The 12,467-nt window shown below is 39.0% G+C and overlaps 1 protein-coding gene across 3 annotated transcripts; it reads left to right on the top strand.

The window, feature by feature from the left end:
* The first annotated feature begins 223 nt into the window (after window positions 1-223).
* Window positions 224-12,168, top strand: LOC133300606 (glutamate synthase [NADH], amyloplastic). Of its 3 annotated transcripts, XM_061500183.1 has the most exons (23): window positions 224-1,044; window positions 1,134-1,253; window positions 1,938-2,042; window positions 2,282-2,434; window positions 2,600-2,700; window positions 2,807-2,903; window positions 3,389-3,498; window positions 3,733-3,836; window positions 3,920-4,099; window positions 4,193-4,536; window positions 4,621-4,691; window positions 4,787-5,256; window positions 5,351-6,220; window positions 6,402-6,556; window positions 6,835-6,996; window positions 7,099-8,686; window positions 9,027-9,037; window positions 9,316-9,522; window positions 9,633-9,901; window positions 10,114-10,419; window positions 10,536-10,803; window positions 10,978-11,235; window positions 11,534-12,168. In XM_061500183.1, exons 1-23 carry the CDS (start codon window positions 688-690, stop codon window positions 11,831-11,833), a joined length of 6,606 nt encoding a protein of 2,201 aa, XP_061356167.1. In that variant the 5' UTR covers window positions 224-687; the 3' UTR covers window positions 11,834-12,168. The 3 variants fall into 3 exon arrangements, with proteins under 3 accessions (XP_061356167.1, XP_061356168.1, XP_061356169.1); XM_061500184.1 differs by lacking the exons at window positions 224-1,044; window positions 1,134-1,253; window positions 1,938-2,042; ... (2 more) ...; window positions 2,807-2,903; window positions 9,027-9,037 and adding an exon at window positions 2,956-3,107 and having other exon boundaries at window positions 7,099-8,691; XM_061500185.1 differs by lacking the exons at window positions 224-1,044; window positions 1,134-1,253; window positions 1,938-2,042; ... (2 more) ...; window positions 2,807-2,903; window positions 9,027-9,037 and adding an exon at window positions 2,977-3,025 and having other exon boundaries at window positions 7,099-8,691.
* The last annotated feature ends 299 nt before the right edge of the window (window positions 12,169-12,467 follow it).

The raw sequence follows: 12,467 nt of genomic DNA, 5'->3' as shown, positions 1-12,467 counted from the left end.
AGCAGTTCACACGTGGCGTCACTGTGAATACTTAGCTGTCAACGAAAAAAAACAACACTGAGGACTGACTCGGTAATTACACAAACACAAAGAACTAGGTGGTCCCACCTCCTCCCTCTCCCTCTTTTTCCCTCTTCTCCATTATCACACACTATAAATCCATTCTCTGCTTCTTTCAACCACCAGGAACCCTCACAGAACAGGTGCTTCAGGCGGCGCTGTTCTCTCTTTCTCTCTCTCTCTCTCTGTTTACTCGTTTGTTCCTTCATGTGTTTGCAACAACATATCTGTGTGCCAAGCAAATGAGACAAGCCCTTTTTTGTGATTCGAATCTCTTCGATATCTTGAATTACCATTTCCTTATTCTCGTGCTTAGAAGCTACTCCATATAAACCCGGATCTTATTGCTACTTGAGCAATAAACCCGGATCTGTTGCATTTTCACTTGAAAAAATCCCATCTTTTTTTTTTTTTTTTTTTCATATATAGCATATATTTTCTCCTCCCTTTTTATTTTTGTTTTGTTGAAGTGGCTCACATTTGGTGTGTAAAGGAATCTGACCAGTGAATGTAACAAGAGTTTAACAAATACCTGAACTCTTAAAACATAAACACAGCACTTTGATAAAAGTTATAACAAAAAAAACAGGAACACACGAGAGGTTTTGTTTTGTCGGTTGAAAAAAAATGTCAAATTCTCTTTCGCTGACGTTGTTGGCTCTCAACAACCCTCAGTTGAGTGCTCTCAACAACCCAAACGCGCGGTTGCGTCCTTTGACGAGCCTCACAAGCAGGGTCACGCGATGCTCTGCCATAGACAGCAAGGGGTTCTTGGGGACCCGGTTGCGAACGAGCGGGTCGGAGCGGTTCCAGTTTTGGCAATCGGGCGGGCCGGGTCGGTTGCCGAAGCTGAGGGTGGCGGTTCGGTCGGCATTCTCGGCTGTGCCGGAGAAGCCGTTAGGGCTTTATGATCCGGCTATGGATAAGGACTCGTGTGGGGTTGGATTCGTGGCCGAATTGTCGGGTCAAAGCAATCGAAAAACGGTGAGAAATGGTGTTTTTTGTTGGATGCGATTGTGATTGTGATTATGATTGTGATTGTTCTTATTTGTTTGGTTGTTTTGTTTGTGAAGGTAACCGATGCGTTGGAGATGTTGGTGCGCATGACGCACAGAGGTGCATGCGGATGTGAAGCTAACACTGGAGATGGTGCCGGGATTCTTGTTGCAGTTCCTCATGCGTTTTACAAGGAGGCACGTTTTTTTTTTTTTTTTTTTTTGTATTAATTACAAATATCTATCTCTATGTTCTGTCCTCTCTCTCTGTGTGTTTGTGTTTTTTTTCTTATGCAAATATTTATCTGTATTTTCTGTTCTTGTTTGAGATTGGTGTTCCTCTTAGTTTCGTTAGATGATGGTTTAATTTCTATTCACTGTTTTTAATTTGTTTTTTTGAGTATTTTTTTAAATTAAGAGTAGTTGCTGTATTTAGTATTTACTTTCTTATTCGTTATTTTCTCTTAATTTTTTTCCCTTTTTTGTTTTGGTTTTGGTTCTTTTGGTGATGGCCGCCTTTTTTTATTTTAGTTTGTACGACATTATTATTCGTAAATACATTATTTTTATAATCATATAGAGGAGCATAAACAATCTATCGTTTTGTTTTTCCTCTCAGTCTCCTATTAGCTCTTTTTTTTATGCTTTTTTTTTTTAATTTTAAAAAAGAGGTTTTTAATTGAGATTAATACCCGCCACAATAACTTTTCGGTTAAGTGGAAAGTAAAGAGTAACTACTACTTAATTGCTTTAATAGAAGTTTTGATTGATTCATTCTTAGGTCTATAACCTATTAATAGACCACAAATCTTTGATTTATAGTATCTTTCACCTGTTGTATTGAAAGAGATTGATGATTATAATGGGTTTGCATAATTGCAGGTTGTGGATTTTGAGCTTCCTCCCCAAGGAAAATATGCAGTTGGCATGGTTTTCTTGCCTAAATCCGACAGTCGTAGGAAGGAAAGCAAAAATATTTTTAGAAAGGTAAATCTAATTCTGAAGTTCCTTTTTCTTTGTTTCAAATTTGATTTTCATGCATAATGGCTTTTGACTTCAACTTGGATTTGTTTTAGCACATCATACTTTTTTTGACCTGCCTTGTATTGTATCTGCCAGTTGCAATCATTTTTTGCTATTTTGCATTATGTTCCTTTTGCTATTACCATTGTGATTTTTTATTTTTGTGAGATTTGTTGGTAATTCTGCTTGGCTTTGGTTTTAAGGTTGCCGAGTCTCTGGGGCACTCGGTTCTTGGTTGGCGTTCTGTGCCCACAGATAACACAGGATTGGGCAAATCAGCCTTGCAGACTGAACCAGTGATCGAGCAGGTGTTTCTTACACCAAGTGCTCACTCAAAAGTTGATTTGGAACGACAGGTACTTTTTCTGCTTGTTGACATTGGTGGCAAGACATTTGCATTAAAATAATTTAACTGAATTAATGATTGTGCTAGATTTCTTTCTAAAGAAATAGGTTAACAAATAAATTACTTCAGTGAACATTATGATTTGGACAAAATATTCTTGGCTTTTTCCTTGCAGATGTACATATTAAGGAAGCTCAGCATGGTTGCCATTACGTCTGCGTTGAACCTACAAAATGATGGCATTAAAGATTTCTATATCTGTTCACTTTCATCAAGGTTTGTTTTCAGGAGGCAAACCCATTTTCTTGAGAAGTAAATTATGGTTATTGCCACGGTTATCTAATCAATTTCAGATTTCTGATGGTTATCCAATTTTGTACAGGACTGTTATTTACAAAGGTCAGCTAACACCAGCTCAGTTGAGGGATTATTATTCTGCAGACCTTGGCAATGAAAGGTTTACGAGCTACATGGCCCTGGTAAATATATTACCCATTAACCTATCCTCTTTCTCCACTAACTCTATACTCCAACAAACAGCATGGGAACAACCAGTAACTGAAGAGATGCAAGGTTGGGGAATGACTTCTGAGGCATTGAGGTTTGAATGATCTCTTAAGTTCTTCCGCTTCCTTGATTACTATTTGAGTTTGGATGCTGGATTGGATGCAATGGTTGAGTTGGTAAGAAAGTTCATTATCAAGATAATCATGTTTGCAGAAATTTCTGCTGATGCTTTCTGTCGCTAGTTGGTCTGGAGGACAATGTCTTCAAAGTGGTGGAGGAAAAAATTCATTTTGGTGAAAGTGGATTGGATTTCTGGAATTTCTACTGGCACTTCAGTATATATTTATAGTGAAGTGCCTGGAAGAAAACTTCATTTATGCTTTGGATTTCTATGTTGGTTTATACTTGTTTATAAGAATTTAACCATGAAGGCTGACAATTTGGTACACCTGTGCAGATACATTCTCGATTTTCTACGAATACTTTTCCTAGCTGGGATCGTGCTCAACCTATGCGTGTATTGGGCCACAATGGAGAAATCAATACACTCAGGGGCAATGTTAACTGGTATGTCTTGGATAAGTTTTTCCTTGGAGTAGTTTAATGGTATGATCTATAAGAATGAATACTATATTGCGCTTAAAAAAAACTTGTTACTGTATTCCCAGTATTGTGCGGAACAAGGTTGATGCTAATTGATTAAGGGTTGGTATAACAGCATTGAGCGTTGTGTTGGATGTACTCGTTGCATTTTGATTGATGTAGTGTTGAATAGATCATCTAATCTGGTGTATTTTGTAGGATGAAGGCACGTGAGGGCTTATTGAAATGCAAGGAGCTTGGTTTGTCAGAGACTGAGTTAAAGAAGCTTTTGCCCATTGTAGATGCAAATTCATCTGATTCAGGTGAAATTTTATCTGAATCTATTTTTAATTAGCCAGCTGAACTATGGTCATATACTGAATCCTAATGGGTGTTTATTTTCCAGGAGCTTTTGATGGTGTGCTTGAGTTTTTGCTTCACTCTGGAAAAAGCCTTCCTGAAGCTGTTATGATGATGATTCCTGAAGCATGGCAAAATGACAAGAACATGGATCCTCAGCGTAAAGCATTTTATGAATACTACTCTGCTCTCATGGAGCCATGGGATGGACCAGCTCTTATATCATGTAAATTCTCTGGGACTGCAGTTCATCACATGTTAATATCCTCTTAAAATTGGCTTTATAATTTGTTACTAATCTAATGTAATATCATTATAGTTACCGATGGTCACTATCTTGGAGCTACATTGGATAGGAATGGACTGCGACCAGGCCGTTTCTATGTCACCCACAGCGGACGAGTTGTAATGGCAAGTGAAGTTGGGGTTGTAGACATTCCCCCAGAAGATGTGTGTAGGAAAGGAAGACTAAATCCTGGCATGATGCTTCTGGTGGATTTTGAGAAGCATATAGTTGTAAATGATGATGCCTTGAAGGAACAGTACTCATTGGCAAAGCCCTACGGGGATTGGCTCAAAAAGCAGAAGATTGAACTTAAAGACATTGTTGACTCTGTTCATGAATCTGAAAGAGTGCCACCAACCATAGCAGGAGTGACTCCAGTAAGTATAGCATAAAAATCATTGTGAGCTTCTCATAAATTTCTTGTGGGTAAGTCTAATTATTGCATTTTCCATGAACTACAGCTATCTAATGATGACATGGATATGGAAAATATGGGGATTCATGGTTTATTGGCCCCATTGAAGGCTTTTGGGTATGCAACATCCATTCTGAATATTTCCTTTGTTTTATCCATCCAGTGTATTTACAAAGGAAGTGTTTTTAACATATTATGCTTTATTCATGCAGATATACAGTTGAATCATTGGAAATGCTATTACTTCCCATGGCAAAAGATGGTGTAGAAGCCCTTGGGTCAATGGGAAATGATACTCCGTTAGCTGTCATGTCTAATAGAGAAAAACTTACTTTTGAGTACTTCAAGCAAATGTTTGCTCAAGTGACAAACCCTCCTATTGATCCTATTCGAGAGAAAATAGTCACTTCTATGCAATGTATGGTTGGTCCAGAAGGTGATCTGACGGAAACCACTGAGGAACAATGCCACCGGCTATCACTAAAAGGTTCTCTTTTATCCATTGAAGAAATGGAAGCCATCAAAAAAATGAATTATAGGGGATGGCGGAGCAAAGTTATAGACATAACTTACTCAAAGGAACGTGGTAAGAATGGGTTGGAGGAAGCCTTGGACAGGATATGTGCTGAAGCACATGATGCAATTAATGAAGGCTACACCACCCTTGTGCTGTCTGATAGAGGTATTAATACTACTATGTTATATTTGTATTGCATAAAGATACTGTATGCAGTTGCGTCCAACTAATTTTTTTGTATCTGGGATTGAATCTGTAGCCTTCTCTAGGAAACGTGTTGCTGTGAGCTCCCTCCTGGCTGTTGGTGCTGTCCATCAACATCTAGTTAGAACACTTGAGCGCACCAGAGTTGCCTTAATAGTTGAATCTGCTGAGCCACGTGAAGTGCACCATTTCTGCACACTTGTTGGTTTTGGCGCTGATGCTATATGCCCATATTTGGCTGTAGAGGCAATTTGCCGACTGCAGGTTGATGGAAAGATCCCACCAAAAGCAAATGGTGATTTCTACTCAAAAGATGAGTTGGTCAAGAAATATTTCAAAGCAAGCAACTATGGAATGATGAAGGTTCTTGCCAAGATGGGAATATCAACTCTGGCCTCGTACAAAGGTGCTCAGATTTTTGAAGCTCTGGGTCTTTCTTCTGGAGTTATTGAAAAGTGCTTTGCTGGAACTCCAAGTCGAGTTGAGGGTGCAACATTTGAGATGCTTGCTCGGGATGCTCTTCAACTCCATGAGTTGGCTTTTCCTTCCCGAGTTTTCTCTCCTGGAAGTGCAGAAGCTGTAGCGTTGCCAAATCCTGGGGATTATCATTGGAGAAAAGGTGGTGAAGTTCACTTGAATGATCCACTTGCTATGGCAAAGCTTCAAGAGGCTGCCAGGACTAACAGTGTAGATACCTATAAACAGTATTCAAAGCTCATTCATGAATTGAATAAGGCTTGCAATCTGCGGGGGCTTCTGAAATTTAAAGAGACAGCAGCTAAAATTCCCATTGATGAAGTGGAACCTGCTAGCGAAATAGTTAAACGGTTTTGCACTGGGGCCATGAGTTATGGGTCCATATCATTGGAGGCACACACGACGTTAGCAATGGCTATGAATAAAATTGGAGGGAAATCCAACACAGGTTTGTTAAACTTATTTTAAGAATATCCTGTAACTTATTTTTTCTATTCCATCTAAAAAGAGGGAAACAAAAATGTCTTGGGGATTACTTTTATCTTGCTCTTTTGTTTCCACTATACGAAGATTAATCTCCTCAATTTCTGTAATTTTCTGATGATTTATTTCTTGCATATTGGCCATAGGAGAGGGAGGTGAGCAACCATCTCGTATGGAGCCTCTTGCTGATGGCTCAATGAATCCCAAAAGGAGTGCCATCAAGCAGGTTGCTAGTGGGAGATTTGGAGTTTCAAGTTACTACCTTACAAATGCTGATGAACTGCAGATAAAGATGGCCCAGGTATAATTTTGCTCTCTTGGAACGAGGTTATTGTCCTTTTTCTTATATATCAAAAAATCTCATCGACTGGTCTCTAGTCCCTGCATTCCTGTTAGAATTAAGGTTGTGGTGTTTATGAATTTATATTCATGGCAGATGATGCTGTGACTTCAAGGCACCTCTAGGTGCTCTTGTGTCTTTAATTGATGCCTACAGTTGACCTCTGGTGAGGTTAAATATAAGTGTAGTTTTTCATTTAACGTAGAGCGGTTTCTTAATGTTATAATTGTAATTCTCAGGGAGCAAAACCTGGTGAGGGAGGTGAACTTCCTGGCCACAAGGTTGTTGGAGACATTGCTGTCACTAGGAATTCAACTGCTGGGGTAGGACTTATCAGTCCACCTCCCCATCATGATATATATTCAATTGAAGACCTTGCCCAATTAATTCATGATCTCAAGGTATTTTTGTATCCGGTTTCTATTCTTTTGCAATGAATGCTTCTGGTTGAATATTCTTCAGTTAGGTGATCTTCCTTTTTAATCCCTTTTGTTAATTTGTAGAATGCCAACCCGGCTGCTCGAATTAGTGTGAAGTTAGTATCTGAAGCTGGAGTGGGGATAATTGCTAGTGGAGTTGTTAAAGGTCATGCCGACCATGTCTTGATCTCAGGTCACGATGGAGGTACCGGGGCATCCAGATGGACTGGCATAAAGAATGCTGGGTTGCCTTGGGAACTTGGCCTGGTCGAAACTCACCAGACTTTGGTTGCTAATGACCTACGTGGTCGCACAGTTCTCCAAACTGATGGGCAACTGAAAACCGGAAGAGATGTGGCCATAGCTGCCCTTCTTGGTGCCGAAGAGTTTGGTTTCAGTACCGCTCCACTCATTACTCTTGGTTGCATCATGATGCGGAAGTGCCATAAGAACACCTGTCCTGTTGGCATTGCTACCCAAGATCCAGTACTCAGAGAGAAGTTTGCTGGGGAACCTGAGCATGTTATTAACTTCTTTTTTATGGTGGCAGAAGAGATGAGAGAAATTATGTCCCAGCTTGGGTTAAGGACTGTTAATGAGATGGTTGGCCGTTCAGATATGCTCGAAGTTGATAAAGAAGTTGTTAAGAACAATGAAAAACTGGAGAACATTGACCTCTCTTTATTGCTTAGACCTGCAGCTGAACTACGGCCAGAAGCCGCACAATACTGTGTGCAAAAACAAGATCATGGTTTGGACATGGCCTTGGATAATAAGCTCATAAGTCTGTCCAATGCTGCTTTGGAAAAGGGTCTCCCAGTATACATTGAAACTCCAATCTATAATGTAAACCGTGCTGTGGGAACTATGCTTAGTCATGAGGTGACTAAACGGTACCACTTAGCTGGTCTTCCAACTGATACCATCCATATCAGATTTACTGGCAGTGCAGGCCAAAGTTTTGGTGCATTCCTCTGTCCTGGCATCACTTTGGAACTTGAAGGCGATAGCAATGACTACGTTGGTAAAGGGTTATCTGGTGGCAAGATTGTAGTGTATCCTCCAAAAGGAAGTAACTTTGACCCTAAGGAGAACATTGTGATTGGTAATGTGGCACTGTATGGGGCCACTTGTGGTGAAGCGTATTTCAATGGGATGGCAGCAGAAAGATTTTGTGTGCGTAATTCTGGGGCAAAGGCTGTGGTGGAAGGTGTTGGTGATCATGGATGTGAGTACATGACTGGTGGAACTGTTGTTGTGCTTGGAAAAACTGGTAGAAATTTTGCTGCAGGTATGAGTGGTGGGATTGCTTATGTTCTTGATATGGATGGAAAATTCCAATCTCGATGCAACCTGGAGCTTGTAGATCTGGATAAGGTTGAAGAGGAAGAGGATATCACTACTCTTAGAATGTTGATACAGCAACATCAACGTCACACAAATAGTATGCTTGCCAAAGAAGTGCTTGTTGATTTTGAGAATCTTCTTCCTAAATTTATCAAGGTGATCCCTAGGGAGTACAAACGTGCTCTTGCAAGTATGAAGTCTGATGAAGCCGATGCAGTGGAGCGCAAAGATGCAGAAGAGCAAGATGATGAAGCACAAGCAATCGAGAAAGATGCTTTTGAAGAGCTTAAGAAACTGGCGACTGCATCTTTGAATGAGAAACCAAGTCAGGTAATTGCAAGCTTTTAATTTTTTTTGCTTGTTTTTTTTAATTCCTGTACATTTTATGTTCTGTTTTTTAAGAAAACAAATTATTTTCAACGTTTAAACTCTCTAATTGGTGACTATCCTTGTTCTTATTGTTGCATTCACACTACTAATTATCGAATCTTTAATAATAAAATTTTCTCCTTCAAATGTCTATCAGGCAATTAATTTTTGAAATAAAATTCAATCTTCCTTGTGTTGTTAGATTGAATTGGGGTGAGGTGACAAATGGAGGGATTATTTTCATTAATTACAGTATAGGTTGCCTAGAAGTTTCAATTCGAAACCACTGTGTGAAGATGGCAATACTGTCAGTTATTGCTTTACTAACAGAAGATCTTCTTGGAAAGGATTTTTTTACTTCCTTTTTATTGTAGGTCCTATAAATGTCAAAAGCTATTTTAAACTAACCTAGTGATTACTCTGTTGCATGTAGTAGATATTTGACCATTTCTATTGGAGGGGTTCAGCAGTGGTTTTGTCTGTTTTCTTATTTCTTAAATGTGAAGAACATACTTGAAATATACAAGTGTGCCTAAAGTACTTTTTGTACATTTCTACCTGGCTAATGTCTTTGAATATCTGCAGGATGATTCACCCAAGAGGCCAAGTCGAGTCGCAGATGCCATTAAACATAGAGGTTTTGTTGCTTATGAGCGTGAGGGTGTTAAGTATAGGGATCCTAATGTTCGTATGACTGATTGGAAGGAAGTGATGGAGGAGACAAAGCCTGGTCCACTTTTGAAAACACAGTCAGCACGTTGCATGGATTGTGGTACTCCTTTCTGTCATCAGGTGTGCATTGCTATTTCCACGTTTTCATTTTTAATTTACAACTTTCACATCTTTCCTTCTAAGATTTTTTGCACCATGGTTTAACTAAAGATACTTGTATAAATTTTCAGGAAAATTCTGGATGTCCTCTTGGAAATAAAATACCAGAATTTAATGAGTTAGTATACCAAAATAGGTGGCAAGAAGCCTTCGAGAGGCTTCTTGAAACAAATAACTTTCCAGAGTTTACTGGTCGCGTGTGCCCAGCACCTTGTGAAGGTTCTTGTGTCCTTGGTATCATTGAGAATCCGGTATCTATTAAAAGCATTGAATGTGCTATCATAGACAAGGCTTTTGAAGAGGGTTGGATGCTGCCACGACCTCCAGTCAAGAGAACTGGGTATGCTAATTTTTTTTCTTTTTAACATCTGTTCAGTTTCATTTTTGTTATTTTTGGTGTCCCTTTTCTACCAAATTTTTATAAACCTACGCGTTGTATGTGCAGTAATTTTTGTGTGTTGTTCAACTTTCTTACAATGATTAGTAATATTAAACTGGACCAAACCTGAATTAGATAAACGGTGTGCTTAATTAATATGTTTACTGATACAGGAAAAGAGTAGCCATAGTTGGAAGTGGACCATCTGGCTTGGCTGCTGCAGATCAACTAAATAAAATGGGTCATTTAGTTACAGTGTTCGAAAGAGCTGATAGGATTGGAGGGCTTATGATGTATGGGGTTCCCAACATGAAAACTGACAAAGTGGATGTAGTTCAACGGCGAGTTAATCTTATGGCTGAGGAAGGAGTGAATTTTGTGGTGAATGCTAATGTTGGACATGATCCGTTATACTCTCTTGATCGACTTAGAGAGGAAAATGATGCCATTGTCTTGGCTGTAGGAGCCACAAAACCAAGGTGAGACACAGCAACAGGAGTCCTTTTTGTTACCTATTGTTTTTGTTCAATTTCCTTTTGTAACAACATGTATAATTTAGAAGTATGTTTCAAATGAAATTACTTTTTTCATGCAGGGATCTTCCTGTACCTGGACGTGAGCTGTCAGGAGTTCATTTTGCCATGGAGTTTCTCCATGCAAACACTAAAAGCTTGCTTGATAGCAATCTTCAGGATGGTAACTACATTTCTGCCAAGGGCAAGAAAGTTGTTGTCATTGGTGGGGGTGACACAGGCACGGATTGCATTGGGACATCCATTCGCCATGGTTGTTCTAGCATCGTAAATCTTGAACTTCTCCCTGAGCCACCACGAACTAGGGCCCCAGGCAACCCGTGGCCTCAGGTTAGATTAGAATCATTGGTTTTCAAGATGTATTTTTTATGTATCCATCTTCTTGAGAAATTGGACTTTTCACTTATTACTAGTAATGGCTAATTAAAGAAGTGTCAAATAACTTTTTTTTTTTCATGGTAGTTTTCTTCATGAGTTTAACCACAATATGTTTCTGTAATGCAGTGGCCTCGCGTATTCCGTGTAGATTATGGGCACCAAGAAGCTGCTGCTAAATTTGGCAAAGATCCAAGATCGTACGAGGTACTGACCAAGCGGTTTGTGGGAGATGAAAATGGAGTTGTGAAAGGACTTGAAGTGGTACGTGTTCGCTGGGAGAAAGATGAGACCGGCAAGTTTCAGTTCAAGGAAATTGAGGGCTCTGAGGAGATTATTGAGGCTGACCTTGTTTTACTAGCCATGGGATTCCTTGGTCCTGAATCTGTAAGTATTCATAATAGCTTCATTTCTCTTGTTTAAGAAGTTAGTAAACTAAACATGCTACCTTTGTGGTAGCTGAAAAGTAAGAGTAATAAGTTATAGCAAGGAATATTTAGATATATAGTTAATTCGTGTAGATATATATATAGATATAACTACTTAGTATCTAATATAACATATACATGTGTTTTTTCCATACCATAAACTAATTACCAGCTGCATGCATGCATGCAGACTAGATAGTAAACTTCTTACAATGTTTGTTGCTTAAGTCAAAACTGATCATGCTTTTATTTGCCAGACAACTGCTGAGAAGATGGGTGTGGAGAGAGACAACAGGTCAAACTTCAAGGCTGATTATGGTCGCTTCTCAACAAGTGTGAAAGGGGTGTTTGCTGCCGGGGATTGTCGCCGGGGACAGTCACTGGTGGTGTGGGCTATTTCAGAGGGAAGACAAGCCGCTGCACAAGTTGACAACTACCTCACCAAAGAAGACAGAGACCACAGTATTGACGGAAATCAGGATGGACTTGTCAAGAGGCAACAACAAGACCTCAACAATAAGCAGCATGGCAGCAGCAAACACACAGTGATGACTTAGGAAGGCTTTGTGGTTTTTCATGCACGTAAAGGTTCCAAAGGGAAATGCACATAATAAAAAAAGAAGATTGTTTTAAAGTTCGAGCAAGAGTAGTTCCATTGGGTGAGGGGGAAAATAAGGAGAAAAACAATAAAAGAAAAAGGAATTTCAGTGTGTAAGGAAAGCAAGAGGTTGTCTTGGTGTTTGGTGGGTTTTTAGGGTATAAGGTTATTGAAGATTTGATTATTGTTCAGTTGTTCATAGTTTTTATTCGGTCTTTGCTTTTGGGAAGGTTAGCTCTTAGTACGATTGTGTGAATTGAAATGTACAGTTTGATAATTAATTATTTATTTGGATATGTGATTGTTTCCATTTTAAACTTATTCTGAATGAGTTTATGAGGTTCTTGAATTTCTCTTAAAGGATTTTCTTAAACTTTAATGTAAAAAAAAAATGTGGTCTTAATTATCTTATTTTGAAGAGTTATTTCTTGAACCCAATACTTGATGTAAAACTTTTCCCTGTTCAGAGATGATGTTCAGCGTCGATTTTCACTGAAGCAGGTTAAGTTAAGGAAGTTTGAACATCTCTTGCTCATCATTGACAAAAAAAGTTTGGTTATTTGTAATTAGTATTAAATGTATTTATCATGTAA

Source organism: Gastrolobium bilobum, unplaced genomic scaffold, assembly GCF_033153095.1.
Source record: "Gastrolobium bilobum isolate Gb01-03AN ecotype WA unplaced genomic scaffold, APGP_CSIRO_Gbil_v1 utg4315, whole genome shotgun sequence".
NCBI lineage: Eukaryota > Viridiplantae > Streptophyta > Magnoliopsida > Fabales > Fabaceae > Gastrolobium > Gastrolobium bilobum.
This window is presented reverse-complemented; position numbering and strand designations above follow the sequence as displayed.

What these genes read in the sequence shown, in the direction of transcription:
- LOC133300606 (XM_061500183.1), top strand. Translation starts at nt 688, where the DNA reads ATGTCAAATTCTCTTTCGCTGACGTTGTTGGCTCTCAACAACCCTCAG. An exon ending in ATCTGTTCACTTTCATCAAG is followed by an intron (nt 2,701 to 2,806) that starts GTTTGTTTTCAG and finishes AATTTTGTACAG; the next exon opens with GACTGTTATTTACAAAGGTC. An exon ending in TGGAGGGAAATCCAACACAG is followed by an intron (nt 6,221 to 6,401) that starts GTTTGTTAAACT and finishes TATTGGCCATAG; the next exon opens with GAGAGGGAGGTGAGCAACCA.